The 20,900-nt window shown below is 43.7% G+C and overlaps 1 protein-coding gene across 6 annotated transcripts in view; it reads left to right on the top strand.

The window, feature by feature from the left end:
* The window catches only part of ATP8A1 (ATPase phospholipid transporting 8A1), a 224,355-nt gene that overhangs the window by 113,136 nt on the left and 90,319 nt on the right, over positions 1-20,900 (top strand). For all 6 annotated transcript variants that reach the window (XM_038555963.1, XM_038555961.1, XM_038555959.1 and 3 more), the window contains 3 exons: positions 2,174-2,258; positions 4,833-4,972; positions 18,982-19,120. In XM_038555963.1, the coding sequence (XP_038411891.1) occupies positions 2,174-2,258; positions 4,833-4,972; positions 18,982-19,120 (364 nt within the window). The remainder of the gene's footprint in view (positions 1-2,173; positions 2,259-4,832; positions 4,973-18,981; positions 19,121-20,900) is intronic.

Below are 20,900 nucleotides of genomic sequence, written 5' to 3'. Positions count from 1 at the left end.
AGCCGAGAAATCTGAGTGGCACGCACACGCCCAGAGGACGTCTGTCTACACTCACGTGTGGCTGCGGCTGGTGATTTCAGCCGGTGTCCCAGATCACAGGGGCCTCACGCAATGTATCGGCCGTCCCCGTTGACCCGACAGCAGGATCCGATTCCTTGCGGGCACCTGCTTCATCTGTGGCAAGATCACCCAGATAACTTCAGTGTAAAAGGCAGTGCTTAACCGGTTAATTGCGTAAGACCTCTTTTCTTCTCTTGGCTGCCTTCTTACTCCTAACTCTCCTGTTCCGCTGTGCCATCCTCCGTTATTTGGCAATTTGGAATCATCCGCTCTTCCAGGGATGACCCGGGATGACCTCAGGTGGTGTAGTCACGTAATGCATGTGTTTTGAACACGTGCAGGATGCGGTCGGTGAGGACAGCGCAGCGCGGGAACTGGAGTCTGAGAGATGAATAGGAAAACGACTTTTCAAGTGAAAATTGACCCAACACTAGGACACCGGATACGTGAATCCAGTTAGGATTTTCTGCCAATGTAGACTCAGTAGGTTCTAAATCTGATCTTAGGGGAAATAAGACATATACGCACATGTTAGTTCCTGGGAAAAAAACATTTTTTTTTTCGTCCTAACCATGGGCCAAACACTTGAGGTAGCTCTCTGAATCTGTGAGTGTTAACTCTGGGCAAAAAAGGTTATTTGCACGTATTTATTGCTCACATCTACGCGTGGCCAGCTGTGACGGTCACTTACAAACATACTACCTAATTCCTGCAAAGGGCCGCATTCTGGCCCCTGCTTTCCTGGATACCATAAAGTAGAAAATTCTATTTTGAGCATCGGTTTTTTTGAAAACGTGGCTACATGGCACAATTTCCTCTCCCTTATCACTTCTTGACTTTGATTTTTTTTTTAAGATTTTCATAGTTTTAAAACCCCTGTTTTTAATTTCACTGAAAATGTCATTAGCCTCTGGGAAAAAAAAAAATAGCATTCGTAAGTTATACCTCTCATTCTAGAAAGGGAGCCATGAGGGGAAATTATCATTTCCTTTTGCATTGCCCCCCCCTTCCCCGTTCCACCCCTGAAAAATGAAAAGAAATTCATAATTGGGGCCTGGAATATTCCATCTGTGCTGAGGTCACCAAGTTCTTGTTTCTCTCAAGGGTTCTAAATCATACTCCATTAGTCTGCTTCCAAATCTCAGCCCTGAGACTGGAGACCCCAAAATGGGTAATACCACTGAGAAAGTAATTGCAGGTAAATGATTTATTTTTTCCTAGTCTAATAAAACCGTGGAGGCCAAACACTAAAATCCTGAAAACGTTAAACCCAAGCTGAAGAGTAACGAAAGTAACAATAAGCAGTTTTTTAAAGGGGCAAAACTCAGAGAAAACCTAAGTGGCGCATAACACTCAAGCTGAAAGGGACTGTGAGGATCACCCAGTAATTGAATTTTACAAACTAAGTGAATCGAGGTTTTCGAGGCTAACGTGACAGTCAGAAATATGCAGCTATCGGTCTGTGCTCGGTTTGTTGGAAATTCTCCCTATAATGCCCAGCAGGCCACTCTGTGCATTTGGACCTGTGTTTCTCAGAGTTTGCTGTGCGTGCGCCCCGGTCCCGTACAGATGCCCCAATCTCCAGCTCGGATCCACGTTGCGTGAGCTTGGGGCCTGCACCGTATGGCGCCCCAGAGACCCACTGTGCACGTTAGCATTGTAAAGACTCCAGAAGCGTCGCTGCAGGGCGGGCTTTGTTCAAAGCAGCATTTCCCAAACTTTCTGAGCGCTGGGCCATTCTCCCCTGTGGCACCTGTGTATTCATACGGTGCCTATACCCTGCAGCGTCCTGCAAAACCTTCAGAGGTGGGGGGTGGGATCTTGCACGGTCCGCGAAGTACCAATAGGATGTGAGACGTTGAGCACTGGAGTGACTAAAGATTTATTCAGGAGGGAGAAGGATGGAAATATCGGCCTTGACCCTGGCTTCGTCGTATCATCGGGGAAACAGTCTTACTAGGGGGGAAAAATATTTTGTGCTTTAAAACTAATGCTCAAGGTGATTGGTTGTTTTTTTAATACCGATTTGCCGCCGATACTGTTGCCAACATCAACATTCCTGAACTCAAAATGCTTTATTTTAACTGTATCGTGCCTTCTATTTGTTTTCCAGGACACCGTGATATACGATAGACTGGCGGAGACTTCAAAATACAAAGAAATCACCTTAAAACATTTAGAGCAGTTTGCTACAGAAGGTGAGCGTAATGCGGCAACAAAGTGTGATTACGGCAGAAAGGGGGTCATACCCGCCTCAAGTCTTGCAGGATTGTTGTTATCTTACTTGGAAACCCCTAAAGTAAGATAACAGTGTTGACAACTTAGGTTGTACTCTATGCCGTTCCCATTATTTTCGTTTCGCTTTCCTGTGTTAAAATTTTAGAGAGACTGGGCCCCTGTGTTTTGGGGGTATTGGGTCTATAAATCTGTTTACTTTTTAGAATGGGTACTATTCAAGCTTTAAATACGGTGTATCTCTAGAAGTGTAGAAGGAAAAGAAGTCCAAAAACTGGACAGTTTCTCGGTAAGAAAGAGGATAAGAAATAAATAAGCTGGGGCACCCCAGGGGGCTCCGTCAGTGGAGCGTCCGCCTTCACCTCAGGTCGTGACCCGGGTCCTGGGGTCAGGCCCCAGTCGGGCTCCCTCTGCCTCTGCCCTTCGCCCCCTGCTTGTGCTGGCTCTCTCGTGCACACACTCTTTCTCTCTCTCAAATAAGTAAGTCTTTTAAAAAAAAAAAAAAAAAAGTAAAAATAAGCTTCTAGAACTATTAAAATAGTTATTCACAGTGTAGGTTCCAACTGACCGCTTCTTAAGCCCCTAGCCCACGCCAGGCTCTGTGCGAGGCCAGGGAGTCGTGCAAAGGCCTGTCTCCATCCTCCTGAAATACGTGCTCTGTGCAGCCCAGCAGGGCACGTAGTCCAGGGGGGTGATCTCCGTTAGATGGGAGGACGCGAGAGTCCTCAAGCAGTACGGCCACTTACTACACAAGTTTGTAGAGTCTTATCTCTGAACTTAACAGAAGTAGCCAGAGCTGTACCTGAATCTTCCATCTCAATTTTCACTGTGCATCAGCCAGGACTGTCGCCAGTAGGCAGCAGGCCTTGACCTCCGACCACGTCCTTTGTTCCTCTTAATCCAGGCTACGAAAAAATAGGATTGTCTTAAAAAGCACGAAGCTTTGAAAAGCAGGGACGTAGGGAACCTTCTCTCCCTTCTCCAAAAATGCAAGAGCATGGAGACACTCGTGTCCATAGAGTTCAGACGCCTGGAGGCACGTCCTCGGCTGGACTTGGCAGGGGCAGCCTAGCTGGCACCCGGCACCGGTTCCATCTCGGGAAGGGGGACGGAAGGAGCATCACCCTCTCCTCTGGCTGTGATAGGAAGACCTTTCGGCTCTTGGGCAGAGCTGATTTGGCTTGGCCTTCACCTCCACCCTTTTATTCCTGGCCCTCGGCTGAACAACAGTCTGACTCTGTGCTACCCCAGAGTCTAAGTCTCCAGCCAAGTTTCCAGAAGAGAAAAACATGTCCTGATGTAGCCCCAAAGGTTTAAGTTCTCTGCTCAGTGCGCTGGCGGTAGGCAAGCCTACCCCTTCCTTCTGGGCCCTTCATGTCCTTGTGTCCCCTGCGGCTTGTTCCTGACATGCCCCCTGGCCACAGTCGATTGGCCTGAGGTCCGTAGCCCCCTTCCCGCCCCCCCGTTGTTCTGAGAGCTAAGGACCTTGAGTGAGGGTGTTGTCTTCTCAGGAACCTGATTAACTGCGTTTGTCCTGGCTGAGAAACGCTTTTGCTGCTGCTTTGCTCCAGTCCACCTTTTTTTTTTTTTTTTTCTGGCTGAGGGTAGCTTCCTGGTGAATTATGAAACTGATAGGCATGGAGCACAGGGCGTAGGCCGCCTCAGACAGCAGCTTTGAATGGTTTCCCAGGGTAGTTCTGATGAGTACTTTGTTTAGTCACCATCCCTCAGTGTTTTAAGACTCTTTATACTATAAATTTACAGCGATAAAGAGCTGTAATAAATAGAACCCTGCAGCCCGGGAGGCAGATGGCCTAGCAGGTAGACCCCGTCGGGGTCCCTCTCTTTCTTCATAAGCCGCAGTTATAAGCGAGCCTCTGTGCTCAGCTCTGAAGCTGTAGATCGGAGGAACCCATCCCCTGCAAGAGCGGTACGCTCATCCTGGATGGAGATCCACAGGAAACACAATTGGAAACGCCGTTCACACCATACGAGCATTTTGGGGATCTCTGCCTCTAGGGTCTGAGCGAGGTGAGAATCATCAGAGTGATGATTTTAAGAACTGAGTCTTCACGTAGATGCAAGGCAGATGTGGAGGGAGTTGGAGGGAGTGAGACGGGGAAAAAGTGACCGGCATGTGCCCAGGCCTGGGGAAATAAGAGGAAGATGGCAGAGAAGGGGGTCGAAGGTCCTTGGTGTATGGGGCGAGTGAGCCAGACTTTGGGGTTTGGACTTCATCCTGGGGATGAATGATTGAGAGATCTCCAACAAAAGAATAACCTGATAAGCTTAGGATTTTGGAAAAGTCACAAAGGATGTATTGAGAGAGCTGGGAATCGAAGGCAGAGCTCCAGTCAAAGGTAAGGGGAGCGTTGGCACGCATTTTACGCCAAGTTTACATCCTAACGGAATCGGACCAACATACTGTCTGAATTGAACCAGTCTTTTCAAAATGCGACTTAGTTGTATCCGAGTGGAAGGGTCAGACTTCAAAACGAAACCGTATTTGGTGTTGGGATGTGTGCTGCTTTTTTCAGGGTTAAGAACCTTATGTTTTGCCGTGGCTGAGATCTCGGAGAGCGACTTCCAGGAGTGGCGAGCGGTCTATCAGCGCGCGTCCACATCTGTGCAGAACCGGCTGCTCAAGCTCGAGGAGAGTTACGAGCTAATTGAAAAGGTACGTGAAGGATTACTTTTGCTCATAGGGAAAGTTTGGTTTTCAGATAACTTCAGTCTTTTCAAGGAGCCAATAAATAAAGATCAGAATGTCTGGACGCACTGCTTACTGTCGAGCCTCCCCTGGTCTGAGCGTGAACAAATGTTGGCCGTGGTTAGAGCTTTTGCCGAAAAGTCTGTGGAATTGCTTTATGTGGACCTTCACTCTTTTTTGTGATTTTGGATCCGTGAGGTCAGCCTGTCTTCTTGCTTCTGTGTACTGTTTCTTCTGCGTCACTGAAGAGAAGCATGCTCTCCTCCACACATACCTGCACACAAGCGACGTGTACAGCCGCGTGTGCATGTAGGTAATCAAGGTGTGTAGTGGGGAATACAACAAAATATAACACAAACACAGCTGTGGGGCTCTGTAGCTAATGACAAAGAATATATAAGTGGACGATCCAGTGTATTTGTATACGTACCTACACATCTATGCGCGCGTCCCTCATCTGTGCCACAACTGAAAATACTCCCATTTTACAGACAACCAAGGCTGTTCACCCAAAAAGTGACGGACACGCTGTGAGTGATACTGTATAAATAGCAGGAAGTTGTGCTTCCTTAAAAATAGCAGACGTTTTTATGTGGTGTTCACTGCGTGTCACGTGATGTCTGGAGGATTGACTTTAATCCTCACGGCATCCCTTTGAGGTAGGCACGATTTATTTATTTATTTTTCCAGTTTTACAGATGAAGAAATCAAGGAAACAGGTCAAGTAATTTGGTTGAGATGACACAGTTCGTAAGGGAGTGAGGCAGGACCCTCCTTCTGGCTCCAGGACTCATGCCCCTCGCCACTTAGGCACCTTCATCCTCCCCTTCCCCTTGTCAGCACATAACTTCCTCCCCACGTGATCCTTAGCCCTATTTGTTGCTTTTCTTAGGCTTCTGAAAACTAAAACAAAGTTTTCTCTTCCAAAGACTTTGGAAACAACTTTTCTCCTGTCTCCTGACGTACGCGGCCTGAATGTGATGTGGCCTTTACCCTCCGTGGCAGTGTGGTAGGATTAATACACGATGAGTTACCGTCAGGTATTTGAAAATGGATCCTGAACATTAAGTCTTGTGTCTACACGAAGTGCCCTGTAGAAAATTCTGAGGTTGGATGTTAAATGTAGCTGGTTAACATGCTGACTCTGCGTGCCCTGGAGCTTATAGGTTAGATTTTATAGGTTTCACAGTTGTTGTTGTTTTTTTTGGGGGGGGGGTGTTTATAATAATATCTGGTATTAAAAGCCTTGTGATTTCCATCTTTTATTTTAATTTTTTTGTTTGTTTTTTTTATTTCCATCTTTTAAATGAAGCAGATGTTCAGCCTTCCTTCAGCAGGTGGCAGTCGTGAGTCACTGAAATTCTAGTTGCCTGGGGAAGTGGCCTTAGCCACACATGTACTTTGAGCTTACAGATACAGATGCCTCCCTGGGACGGCCTGTTGTCTACACCGAGTGAAAAGAGGGGTGGATAGCTAGTTCCATTTGCATTCTGATAAGCCATGGTCTCCACGTTTTAATGAAAGATCTAAAAGCCAGAATGATGAAGGGATTGGTTCCCTTGCTCAGCCAGCTTCCAAACAAGGACTGGACTTCTGTGTCCCTCCCGACCCCTGAAACCATAATCTCATTCGGGTATTAGGTTCATTAACGCTACCAGGGCTGCTACTAGATGTTAGGTATCAGGGAAGCTCGAGCACGCCAGCAACGCCCGCTCGCCTGAGACTCTGAGCATCGCCGGCCTAACAAATTTCTGGAGTCAGGAAATCGAAAGGAACCCAGAGTGGTGCCCCCACACACTTGGTCCAACGGAAGATTCCAGGGAAGTGTTGACTTTTGAGGTGAACCCCAGATGATTATTATTTTACCAGTTAAAGGAGATCAGAGGTCTTTTTTTTTTTTTTATGCAAAAGATCAGAAATCTTTACAGGGCGGCGGGGGCGGGGGCGGACCAGGCACAAAGATACTGAAGAACTGGCAACAGAGAGCTATTTTTCAGACAAATGCTTGTCCCGTCCCCGATCATTTGAAGACCATAGGGTTTTTCATGTATCTAGAGCCAGGGCAGTATGACCCCTTGTGTGGCCAGAGCTTCCATTGTTTGCTAAAATCATCAAGGGTTAGTGTTACACCAGAACTGGCTGCCCCAAAAACCACCTACTGAGGCAAGTTTGGGCCTGTCCGAGCGCAGATCCTGCAGGTGCCTTGCCCTAGCTTGACAGTTGCTGCCATAGCAGTACGGGTCAACGTCTTGGCCTCTTTGGCTACTTTAGTGAGGCGTGTTGATGATGTAATCTTTTTAATGTGATTGGAATCTGTTTTTTAAGTAGACCACCATGTTGGGCTTAGCATAGAAGATAGTGAATTTTAAACCATGAGAATGGTTTTTAAGTCCTTTTTTTTAAAGAACAGAACACATTTTCCAAACAAAATAATGCCTGAATCATCATTTATATAATAGAGACAAAGCTGCTCTGTTTTAAAGAATGGAGGAGTAGGGAGGGGCCCCACATGGGCTGTCCCCTCAGCCTCAGCACCTTGCCCTCAGCACGGTCTGGGAGGAGCTTTTTGTGATTTGGCGGCTCCACTGAGCACCATTTGAAAACCATATAAATATTCCATCTATTTGTGAAATTTTTAGAAAATGTGCTCCTCAGAATACTATAGATTTTTCAAGACTTTTCGCTTCTTGATGAAAGACCAGATCGTCCTCGCGGTCCTGTATACCAGGTGTTTCTGAGCATATTTGCATCAATGATACAAAATGCCCCTGACATGTTGGTGGTAGTGTCATGCTAAAGACATTTGAAATTTGAAGGATTCGTAGAACCTTTCCTGAAAACAAGAATGTTTTTAATGTTACCAAATAAGTGAAAACTTTATTTTTTTGGGGGGCGGGGGTTTATAAGTGAAAACTTTAAAAGATGAAGAAGGTTGTACTTTTAAACCTTATTCTCGACCGTATCCCTTCATTGTTCAAACAAGTAATTCGGTTTTTGAAATTTGATCCAACGCTTATTCCTTCAGGTATAACGCGCTGTAACCCCCAGCAGAAGCTGCAAAAATATCCAAAGAGACCCAAGAACATCCAAAAAGTTAATGACATTGGTCCCTTGCCACAGTACTTTGTCACTTTTCTTTCCCAGCAGTCTGAGCACTAGAAAGTACTCACTCCACCCTCCAGGACACTCTGACAGTCTCTGTCCGAGAAGAGGATTGAGGACTTCCGCATCCATCTATAAAATAACATCTCTGCCATCGGGCGGGACGGTCTAAGCTCTAACACTTGCATTCAGATGGTCAACCTCTCAAGATTAAAAAAATAATAATAATTCTGATGCTCTGAGTTGTTGCAAGATGTTCCCGAAACATCTTTTTTCTATTACTAAAGATAGGCCAAGAGGCAGCATTTATTCCCAGAGAGACGAAACCATGCAGGAACGAGAAGGTTCTCATAGTTAAAATGCAAAAGGAGTTGTTAGAAGCCTATCAGGCCCTTCAGGTGTCTTGACCTAGTTTAGGAAGAGGATTGTGGCATCGCTTCAGGTTTTATGGAAGGAAATGCCTCTTCATGTCTTCGTCACCACTTCAGAGAACTTAGTTGTCTCCTTTCAGACAATATTCTTGACCTGCTTTACCTGCTTTAACCTTGTTCTTTTGAAAGATAATTGATGTATTTGGACTTGTAATTCTAGGTCATGAAACCACCTATTAGTGTTGGTTTGCATTTTTAAAAATCCGATTTTTAAAATGAAATTTAGAATTAATTTACATGTATTTGGTCGGGAAAATTACAGATAAGTAAGAGAATAATTATGAAGCTTTATGCTTCATTAGCAGTGGTTTCCCTGAAATTTCTCACCTTGTTCTTTGATCTGTCACTTTACATTTATTCTGACGTCTTTCTAAAGCAGATTTTTTTTTTACCTCCTATTCAAACTCTGCTGCTGGGTTCCTTTGAAAATTAATAGAGCGGAGGGCTCTGATCTTATCAGGGAAGATTTTTTATGATTAAATCATTGGTTGAAATAGGAAAGTGTGCCTTTATAGTAAATACAGGGTTTTTTTTTTTAAAACGTTTTATATTTATTTGCTTCAACAGAAGAGTGCAGCTGTATCTTCAGCATTGCACAAACCACCTACTAATCGCATCTCATGTTTATGAAAGCAAATTATTTATCTTGAGCAATAACAGAAAACAGAGTGGGTTATAGCAGGTGTTTAGATTGGGCAGTGATTGAAGCATTTCCCTGATGGTCAAATTGGGTTTTTTCTCTTTTTTTCTTTTTCTTATTATGAGGCAGAGATTATGAACTATGTTTTTAAAAAATGATAACTTATGTGATGCAGTTTTGTAATAGATTTTAAGTCAGAGAGGAGCTTAAGAGTAATCAGAAAACCGTAGCTCTGACAATCTAGCTCTCCTTTGAATCAGGTAAGAGTGTTTTATACACATTTTGTGACTTTTGATTAGTGTTGAGCATCTCCTAGATTGAAGCGTCATGAGGGCAAGGACTGTTTTTCAGGTATTCATCACAGAATTTCCAGCGCCTGCCCATCTAGCCTGTGTTAACTACTGAATAAATACTTGAAAAGGGCAGCCCGGTGGCCCAGCAGTTTAGCGCTGCCTTCAGTCCAGGGCGTGACCCCGGGGTCCTGGGATCGAGTCCCGCATCGGCCTCCCTGCATGGAGCCTGCTTCTCCCTCTGCCTGGGTCTCTGCCTCTCTCTCTCTGTGTGTCCCTCATGAATAAATAAATAGAATCTTTATTAAATAAATAAATAAATAAATAAATAAATAAATAAATAAATAAATAAAGACAGACAGACTTGACAAAATAATAAATGATTCAATTAAATGGTTTATCCAGAAGCGAAGTTTCTTTGGTGGGTGCTTGCTTAATAAAAGCCTGGCCCCTACTACTAATACAGCCCATGCTTTCTACATGGCGAGGATGTTCGCATCGCATCTGATTACTCTTAAGCTCCTCTCTGACTTCTAATCTATTTAAAAAACTGCATCAGTTATCATTTTTTTAAAAACATAGTTCATAATCTCGGCCTCATAACAAGAAGAAGAAAAAAGAGAAAAAAAAACAATTTGACCATCAGGGAAATGCTTCATGTTTGTCACTGAGGATTAATTTAGGGATGTGTCGGGGGAAAGAGCTAGTAATTTTGAGGAATGCATTCTGTAGAAGTGTAGACGCAGCCACTTTAAAGACGTGTCTTCTAAGTTACGTAATCTATGAACATACGAAGCACGGGGTTGGAAAGATCCAGCAGCACGTGCCCGAGCACGCAGCAGGCTCTGTTCGGGGCCGTGGGGCGCAGCCCGGGACGGAGCCCAGGAACCAGCTCCCTGTCTTCAGTCTTAGTGGGTGGAGATAGGACACTTGGAAACTGAAAAATCTAATTCCCGACAGGACTGAGTGTCCCTGAGACGGGACAGCCAGGGGTCGTGAGCTTTTCTACATTATTTCCTTTACTCTTCCCCCCAAATGGGGTTGACGTTTCCAGGATCTTTTTAAGGACTGCTTTGATGTGGCATCGTATAGATGAGCCATCACACTCCGCGTGACTGAGCACAACAGCTTAGCGCCCTTCGCGGCATGTGGCAGCGAGTGGTGTGGAGGATTCCTAGAAAAATATAAAACTTAATGGAAAACAGGACTTTTCTTGAGCATTTCTGACTGCCAAGTTCACGGTAACCTCTGTGTTAGAATGGAGTGCTTTTTCAGATAAAACCACCACTTTTATTCTTGGTAGCTGCAAATATCACTTTCATTTGTACTGAAAAACGAAATGTACTGGATGAGAATTTACATGGTGTACTAGTGATTTCACGGCTTAAAATTCCAGTAGTTTCCTGTTTTACTGTTTGCTTAAGAATATTTGTAGTCTGTCAGCTTGTCTACTAATAAGACCTGCCGCGTTTTGAGCATTGACCACGTTCCAAGGGTCCTGCTCTTTATCCTGATTATTTAGATCGAGGGCCAATAAAGTGGGCTACAGAAGATGATCCATTGGGGCGAGCAGGAAAATGTTATAGCTTCTGTTTCTATTTACATTTTATCTCCGCTTTTTTTAAAAAATAGTTTTCTGGTTTTGCGTTCTGCAAAGTACAGGATTTATTAATGTAAACAGAACAAACATGTCCTACAAAAATACAGTAACATCCTAGGTAAGAACTCAATGTTTTTCCCTAAAATACTACTCAAAAAAAAAAAAAGAATCTTGAGATGACTGATCTAATTCCATTCTCTGAACTACCCTATTCAGTTTGTGTTTTTAGTCTTCTCTTGCTGATGTAGAAATTCTTAGGAAAGTAGACTTGCTGAAGGACACACTTCCAGTGGTTGGCAGAGCGGGGATTCAAATCCCAGTTCTGTCTTAATTCCAAATCCCGTGTTAATAATCCGTATGTTAAAAAAAATAAATAAAAAAAAATAATCCGTATGTTATTCTGTGGGTTTGGCTTAGGAGAAAGCAAGACTGTATGCGAAATGCCGTGACCCTGAAAAATAAAATGCCCCCAAGCATGTGGTCGCGTAATCTCCCGATTGGCACCTGAGAGGTAGGCGCGGGGCCAGGACACGTCCCACGAGGCTGCGGGGGTCGCCTCTGTGTATCCTGTCTTCTTTAAAACTTGGAGGCAGACCCTTGTTTTTCATGATTTTCCATCAGCTCATCTTTAGAATCGTATTTAAAGTCCTCTGGTTTCCCTTCGGCCTCCCCGTTCCCACCTGCTCTCCTCTCTGGCCTCGTGGATCCCTTGCTGTGAGCGCTCGCTCCGTGGTCCTCTCGCCACCCGGGGGGGCGGGGGGCAGGGCATTGCTGTCTTCTCTCACAGAGATGGGTAGTGGTTTTGTAGGCTACGCCCAGTCTCCTCTGGGATCCCGATCCCTTGTGGCTGGGTGTGTGAATGCTGACCTTACTGGGCAAGCCCTTGGCTGCGTGAGACTTGGGATAGGATTTCCGTGGTTCAGAAAGCACCAGGGTAAATCTCCTTCTTGGCCTTAGAAAAGCTAAGCGGCCCCCTGGTTTCTCCAGGGGTTCGATGCTCGCAGGCCTAGCATTCTGTAACCCCACGTGAAACCCCACTAAAGGAAAGGAGTACGAGCTTCGCCTTCTTAAAATAACAGCCCACTGTTGCGTGCGCCAAGACGTTGAGAAGAAGAGCCACAGGACGGAGTGCTGACCAGTAGAATGCACCACAGAGGGGAGCCCGCGACCTTTGCAGACGAGCATTGTCAGGTGGCCCAGGATACACACCCACCGGGCGTCCTTCTTCCACTTCCCATATCTTCAAGCTAAATGGGGTGATGACTGCTGTCGCCTCTTACCTGGTCATAAGGCCTCTGTCCCTCCTAACCCGTCCCTGGTTGGCCACCAGTAACCTTTCTGGAACGTAAATCTGATCCCAACCCTCTGCTAAAACCGCCTCCTCAAATAACCTTTGTCTTGGAATCTGCAGACCCTCCCATTTCCAGGCCCTACTGGCTTTCCCAGCCTCATCTTGTTCTCACTGCTCCAGAGTTTGAGATGACTGATCCAATTTCATCCCTGGAGCCGTCCTACTAAATTAGCATTATTTAAATCGCCACCACACCTCGTTCTGTGAATTATTTCCATATTGTCTAAATGGCAACTTCTCAAGCACAATAGGCTCTTGCATACTTCTGCCTTCGCGCGTGAGATTTCTCCTGTTTGCAATGCCTTTGCCCATCCTTTGCACACCACGGCCAAGTCTTAATTCTTCATTTAAGATTTAAGGTCAAGTGTTCACTCGTGTTGGACTGGACTTTTTGGGCCACCCAGACTAAAGAAGAGATCTCTTCCTTGTGTGTCTCTTTGGTTCCCAGAGAGTATGTGTTATTTACTTTTTCTTTTAATTTATTTTTTATTGGTGTTCAATTTACCAACATACAGAATAACCCCCAGTGCCCGTCACCCATTCACTCCCACCCCCCGCCCTCCTCCCCTTCTACCACCCCTAGTTCATTTCCCAGAGTTAGGAGTCTTTACGTTCTGTCTCCCTTTCTGATATTTCCCACACATTTCTTCTCCCTTCCCTTATATTCCCTTTCACTATTATTTATATTCCCCAAATGTGTTATTTACTTTTAAGATAGTGTATGTGGCATTTGGTAATGTTATCTGGGGAGAACTCTGACGGTAGCCCTGTGTTCCAGGTACGAGATTTTGGCTGTGGTTTGGGATTTCAAGGAGAAAGAAATGGGACCAGAGGATCTGAGACCATGGTGAGGAAGAAGGGTAGGGTTTGGACAAGGAACTATCCAGAGCAGTGAGGCTCAGGCCCAGTGCGGAGACGGGTTGCTCACAGGCGTTATGCACCAGGGGTCTGTGAACCCACACAATGGCCAGAGGCACCCACTGCATAGTTCTGTAAATAATGTTTTATTGGGGGGTTCCTGGGGGGCTCCACAGCTGAGCGTCTGCCTTCAGCTCAGGGTGTGATCTCGGGGTCCTGGGATCGAGTCCTGCATCAGGCTCCCTGCATGGAGCCTGCATCTCCCCCTGCCTGTGTCTCTGCCTCTCTCTCTCTGTCCCTCATGAATAAATAAATAAAATATTTTAAATAAATAAATAAATTTTTATTGGAACACAGCTACACCCACTTGTTTACACACAGTCTGGCTATTTCTGTGCCACGACAGAACAGAGTCATTGCAGCAGAGAATGCACGGCCCTCAAACCCTAAATACAGTATTCACCGCCTGTCCCTTCACGGAGAAATGTTGTCAGCCGTGCTCTACGTAGGCAGTTGTCAGGGCTGTAGGGCCTCAAGCCCGTCGTGCTGCTGCCGTCGCACCTGGTCTCACCTCAGGCCTACTCAGTGAGTTCTGGGCTTGGGGCCTAACGATCTGTGGGTAATAGGTTCTCCGGGTGACTCTGAAGACCACCACAGTAGGCTCCCGGCCCGTGGCTAATGACTTGGGGTCTTGGGGAAGCAGACACCGGTAACAGGAAGGAGGCGCAGTCCGAAAGCTGTGGGGAATCCGGAGAGGAGTCTCTGCTGGCTCATTCTAAACTACAGATGGCACAGAGGAGAGGACTCGTTGTGTCCCCCCCTTGCCCGGAGCGTATCTGCAGGAGAAGGAGGGCAGGCCTGTGTGCGGGGAGAGGCGCCAGCCCCAAAAGGTGACTGGGAAACAGGGAAATAGGTGCACTTGGCAGGTGTCGCTCAGGACCGAGTCTGAAACCGACTCAGAGACGCAGAGTTACTACCAAAGACTGAGAACCGAAACGAAGCTAACGATTTGAATTAAATTCTAACTTTCATTTAATCTCGGTTTTACTCCTTAACTTCTCATTAGCTGCCTTTTGGGTGTTTGTTGATTCCTGGGATTTCTTCTCAACCATCCGCTCAGCTGCACGTCTCTTTGACCTTGGATAATTTACTTCAACCTCCCCAAGGCTATTAACTGAATTAATACATGCAAAGCACTTGGCAGTATCTGATATATTTTCTCTAGTAAGGAAATCTTCCTGGTCCCAATCTTATTTTATATTGAAATAGGGAAAAAAAAGAAAAGAAAAGAAATAGGGGTTACCAAATGTTGCTCGTATTTGCCCATATTGACTCTGGTAGGAAGACTTTGCTTACTGACGTTCTTTCTTTATTTGTCTTTAAAGAAACTTCTGCCAAATAGCCCATGTTGTAATCTGAAGCCCAAGTTGATACGAGTTTGATTATTATGCTTTTTATCTTTTAGGAACATTATCACAGGCTTTTAAAAAATACAAAATAATCTAAGTACTAACCAAACATTTGCTCATATGGAAATAAGTCATTTTGAGGTTCTGTTATTTAGCAAAATATACATGTACTGGGAAAAACATAATTTCTAAATCCATCATAATACAATTTACCGTACAGTTTTTAAATATGCTGCATGAAGCCTTTTATCTTTACTCGGGTAGAAACTCCACATTTTTGTGCCTTTTAAAAAATTCTGCATACATTATGAACATCTGAAAGGGAAAATGAGGTTATTGAGGGCTTTACTAGGTGAGTAAATATTATTCCATGATTTTTCAGTGATAATTAAATCTACATTATGTCGAAGAGTCATCAACCTGAAACCTTTATAAGTTTCGGCATAGTGACATTTTAAAAGTAAAATTAGTGTTTGAGGTTGTTTTTTTTTTTTTTTAATTCCATAAATGCCATGGGAATTTTATCACGTTTCAACACTTGCAGAATATGTAATTCCCATAGTGCCCATTAGTGGCCATCTGTGTAAGGTAATACATGTTTGGGATGAAATTGATTATGGCTTAAACACTCCTGTGTTATGATCAGGAAAAGCACGCAAAGTTCAAATCTTTTCTTCTAATGGGCCTTATGTAGCTAAAGATATTAATTTCCAGGGCCAACACACCCTATCACTCAAGATCTTAATCTCACAATAAATGACACCGGGGCCAAAGGAAAGGAGGCTGTAGAGCCTTCTACTAAAATTAATAAGTGCTGAACCCAAGGAGTTCTTAGGATAAAAGGAAGATTAACAGGCTTGGGAACACAGTTTTTCCTGTATAGACGTCCAAGTAGACCCACTGCAGTTTTGCTGAATATTCAGAACTGTTTCATTACCCTTTTTAGAAATTCCTGTTAGGATAGTCACCAACACACCGGGGTAGCCTGCTTGTTGGCTTTTTCTCCACATCCACGTCGCTGGCCCTACCTGTTTAGTCCTTAATATTATCTTCACCTGGTTTGAAAAGTGTTTCCTTTTTACTTGTGCAAAACCAGGTACTTTCCTTCTTTCAGAGATGGCTTCAGTGTGATCCCCCCATGCAGTCATGTTATTTTTATTGGATTTGTGCATGATGATACATAGACCTGTATACTTCCTGAGCTCATGACCTTAGCGTTACAAGACCCACAAATATATTTATGTTTTTCTAATGAATATGTTCACATCTTGACTCTCCTATTAGCTAGGTACCCAAGGATTTTGTGAGACATTATAAAAAATCATAATTTTTAGGTTAGAAAATTTTGAAAAAAAAAAGAAAAAAGAAAATTTTGAGAGCTTGTTTTACTGAACTGTCCCCATGTTCATTAAAAAAAAAATCTCATCATGCCTTCTGTGGAATATTTGATATTTGAACACAGCTACATTCTGATCTTCCCCGGGATGGGGGCCAGGATGGTTTAGCTGCAAATGCCCCAAAAGTGGCTGAAAGAATGGATCAAATCATCGTCTAAACTTTGAAATACAGCAATTGTCGTGTTGGCATGGTTGTTGCTGAACTATTCTTCCTTTTCATTCCTGAACTTCTTGATGATAATTATTCATCAGGTTATGATAGATTTCAAATCTGCTTCCCATTAAAGATAATAAAATAATACTATCTCCTTAAGGAAGGGAATTTGCTTCCTGTCTTATGTATTATAAACTAAGAAGTCATGCATCAAGTGAATCTAATAGCTATATAACTTATTTGGAGTATATTGAAAAGAATATGGTCTAGATTGCAACAAACAGTACTTTATAATATTTGGGTTTTGGAACCTCTCTGTCTCTCTCTCTGTCTCTCTCTCTCTCTCTTTTTTTTTTTTTTTTTTTTTGTCATTCACTCACTTTCACTAATGCACCAAACACTGAATGTTAATGTCAGTATTCTGGAGACGAAGTATAAACATGAACAAGACATGGTCCCTACTCTTGACAAAACTCTCAGTTGTATATTTAAGCACTTAATCTGAGGAGCACCTGGGTAGCTCAGCGGTTGAGCATCTGCCTTCAGCTCAGGGCGTGACCTCGGGGTCCTGGGATTGAGTCCCACATTGGGCTTCCCTTCAGGGATCCTGCTTCTCCCTCTGCCTGTGTCTCTGCCTCTCTCTGTGTGTCTCTCATGAAAAAAAAAAACAAAAACAAAAACAAAAAATAAATAGTTAATCTGAATATGATAAATTAAGATGTGAAGATGAGCAAAGCTCCATCAAGGCACTGCAGAGGGGAAAACTTGTTTTAGAAATAAAACTTCACAGAAGCAGTAACTTTTGAGTTTGGCCAAGCAGGAGGAGCCAAGTCTCTCCAGGCAAAGTAAGGGAGAACGTGTGGTGTGTATCTATAAACATGCACGCACACACAGATACACACGGACAGAATCACCGATGCATGTGCATGCCTATCTGTAAGCGCTGTGGCAAAGACTGTTGGCTGGCTAATTTAACGCCCATTCCCATTCCTCTTCTCTCTTGCCATCCCACAGTCAAGGCTGGAAAAGCTAAGTACTAACACTTAAGGATGGCCGTGTAAATATAATTAACCAAATAGGGCGGTATTTGGAAATCTGCTAAGGACTTTTAGGAACGCTTTTACTTTCAAATAAGAGATGGATACAGTGGGCATTATTCCCGGACTCCTGTCTCAGGTTGTGGCTAATGTAATTACAGTCGTAGCAGCCAGCTGGAGGTGTTGAAAGAGACCTGCAGAGGGAGTTGAGCTGTTGGTCTCAGGCCCACAACTGCCTGTCCCAGGACTACTTATGGAAGGAACATCAAATCTTCATTTAAGCCATTGTTAGATTTTTTTTTTTCCTGTTACTCCTAGGCAAAAGCATTCCTAACACATACATCCATAAACTCTCTCGTGCTTATTCATGTGTGTTTGCGTATATTTCCAATGCCTATCAAGACTTAGGACTAAGTTTAGACTTACATTTTTGGTAAATAGTAAACAGAACTTAATGTTAGAAGGAAGACAGACTATGGAATGCTTTCTTTGTTGTTACCAATTTGGACACTCCCCTTAGCACTTGATTTCCCTTGTATCTGTACTGTCCTTGTCTGGTGGTTTTTTTTTTTAAGATTTTTATTATTTATTTATTCATAGATACACACACACACACACACACAGAGGCAGAGATACAGGCAGAGGGAGAAGCAGGCTCCATGCAGGGAGCCTGACGTGGGACTCGATCCAGGGTCTCCAGGATCACGCCCTGGGCTGCAGGCAGTGCCAAACCACTGCACCACCAGGGCTGCCCTTGTCTGGTGTTTTAAATAAACAAAACAAAAGTAAAAAGGGAGAAAAAGCTTAAAAAGAAAGATAAACGTTGGGGTGGATCATACTGGTGGTTAGGTTACAGGGGAAATCCAGGAATCGGTCAACTGTGGCTTAGTTGGTCACTGTGCATTCCTGTGTATTTAAGACCAAGAACCATTGCGTCTATTTACATGGTGAGCCAGTTTCCCTAACAACCAAGAAGTTGTTCTCTTTTTTCCTCCGTTTAAGAAGACAAGAGTAGAAACCTTTCTTCTTCTTGGTGAACGATGAGAAGAGCTTTCTGCAGGACATATTGATTGTGGTCGCTCTTGTATGACACACACCACCTAGCGAGCAAGCAGTCTTTAACAGACTCTGGCCTCCTATTACACAAGTAGGGAGCAACGTGAGAGGTGCCCAACCTGCTCTTTGCTACAGAGACTGAGGCCGTCCCTTGGATTCATCCTCTCTTCCTCGGCATTTCTAACTGTATGATGTGTGTATATTTTCTGCGTCAAATTACGATTTAATCATATAAGCTTTTTTTCAAATGCTTTTTCAAACAGGTCAGCAGGATTGCTTCTTTGCTGGGTTGATCTTCCTTAGTTTTTGTCGTTGGTGTTTGTTATGAGCCACCTGCTCCTCTTTAACTCCCTTTTGATTTCTCCCTGCCATATGGTTTTTTGTTGTGTTTTTTTGTTGTGTTTTGTTTTTATAGGAGTCCATCCCCTGCCTTAGAAAGGAATAAGGTAGTACAGATATCTTCAAGTTCATGCCGAAGTACTGGATTCAAAGTTGGGGATCCTTAAGAGAAAATTCAGTGGGATGGTTGGATTCACATCAACGTCTCTGTGTTACTGTTTAGTCTCTGATCGAAAGACATATGCACACTTCAATTCTTAAAGAATCTAAACTGGTTTTCCTCTTAAAATTTTTTCCTCTCATCTTCTCCAGAATCTTCAGCTACTTGGAGCTACAGCCATTGAGGATAAATTGCAAGATCAAGTGCCTGAAACTATAGAAACTCTCATGAAAGCAGATATCAAAATCTGGATCCTCACGGGGGACAAGCAGGAAACCGCCATCAACATTGGTAATTCACCTAATTTCAAACTCTAAATTTTGATGCTTAACACGTTGACATATTTTAGAAGACAAATTTGAGATATTTCAAGATCTGAAAGACGTGGTTTTGTAAGATCTCCATTTGTAATAGTATTGGGCTTACCTGTTTACTAATGGCCCCTTTGCATTTAACAAGTCTCCCACAACCACAAAATAACCCTCTCTCACCTTTGTATTTTTACCTACCTCTACCTTCCATCCGTAATTGACGCATGTAGGTAACATCTCTGCAGCTGTCTGTGAAAGTCTGGAGACTGGGTTTATGGCAGGCTTGTATAGTATTGGCACTTGTTCATGTGACCGAAGGAGATTTCTAGGAAGGGAAATAAGAAGGTTGCCAGTTCATCCCACATTCATCCTGCAGTTAATTCATTCTTCAGAAAGAGGTTTTATTAGTCTGCTCACGCTGCCATAACAAAATACCACAGATTGTGCGAGTTAAATAACAGAAATTTATTTTCTCTCAGTTCTAAAAACTGGAAGTCCAAGATCAAGTGTCAGCAGGTTTGGGGTCTTCTGAAGCCTCTCTTCCTGGCTGGCAGTGGCCACCTTCCTCCTTGTCCTCCGTTGACCTCTCCTCTGTATCTACAGAGGATGCACACTCCCGGTGTTGCTTTCATTTCTTAGAAGGGCACCGTTGCTATTAGATCAGGAACCTGCCTTCTGATCTCATTTAGTTCTAACTTCTTAAAGGCAGGTTCTGCAGATATTGTGCGTTAGGGCTTCAGCATGTAAAATGAGGGGGACACAGTTCATAATAGAGGTCTTACTGAGAAGAAGGTGAATATTTGGTGTGAGGCCTATTATACCAGTAATGTGCAGGAAAACGTCACTTTTTTTTTTTTCTTCCACATTCAGTATAGCAGGTGGCCTGCACTCTGTAAACCCTGACATAGATTTTGCCTCTGGATATTAATGATATGAATTACATCCAAAACTCTCCCAAAGTCGAAGAAACTGTTCAGAGGCATTGACAGCATAAAACCACATTTTTAGAAAGTCACCGTCAAATATCATTATTTAAGAAACATTTAGCTAATACTCCTTTTAGAAGTTTTAGTAATCTCAGTATTCCTCATATATAAAACCCCAGATTTAAAAAAAAAAAAAAAAAACCCCAGATTTATACCAAATGGCTGATAGTAGAGGAAAATTATTTTTTAAAAGACACCAGCTAGTAGAAGTTTAAATCTATAAGCCACGCAAATGGTTAATTTGGGTTATAAAAATTATCACTGGTGTTAGAGACAAATGGAAAGAAAATGTGCAAAGGATATAGAATGCCTTAGAGTTGGGAGACCTGAAAAAGACAAATATGCTGAATTGAAAACATGGCTACAGGTGGAGGGAGACTGTGTGGTGGCAGAGTGATACCTGAGGAAAATAAGTTCAGGGTGTGTAGCCATGATGACAGTTCATGTGAAGAGTACGGTGGTGGCATCTGGTAACATTTAACTTGTAGCGTCTTGGGCAATAATCTTTGGGGCCTTTTTCCTAGAATAAAGCTGGTGAGACTCATTCATATAGCAAATGGTTACGGTGTGTTGCACAGAAGGATTCAGGTTTAACTGAGAAGGTCAGAAAGAACTCATCGAGATGGTGACATTTGAGAAATGACCTAAGAGAGTTGATAGAGCTTGTCCTTCGGATGATGAGGGAAAGCTGTCTTCTGTGCTGGAAAGAGAAGAAATGCAGAGAGGGAGAGTAGGAGAAAAGGATAGTGTAACGGAGCCCAGATTGGATGGGGC

This window comes from Canis lupus, chromosome 13 (genome assembly GCF_011100685.1).
Source record: "Canis lupus familiaris isolate Mischka breed German Shepherd chromosome 13, alternate assembly UU_Cfam_GSD_1.0, whole genome shotgun sequence".
Taxonomy (NCBI): Eukaryota; Metazoa; Chordata; class Mammalia; order Carnivora; family Canidae; genus Canis; species Canis lupus.
Note: the sequence above shows the minus strand (reverse complement) of the source record. Positions and strands in the feature narration are given on the sequence as shown.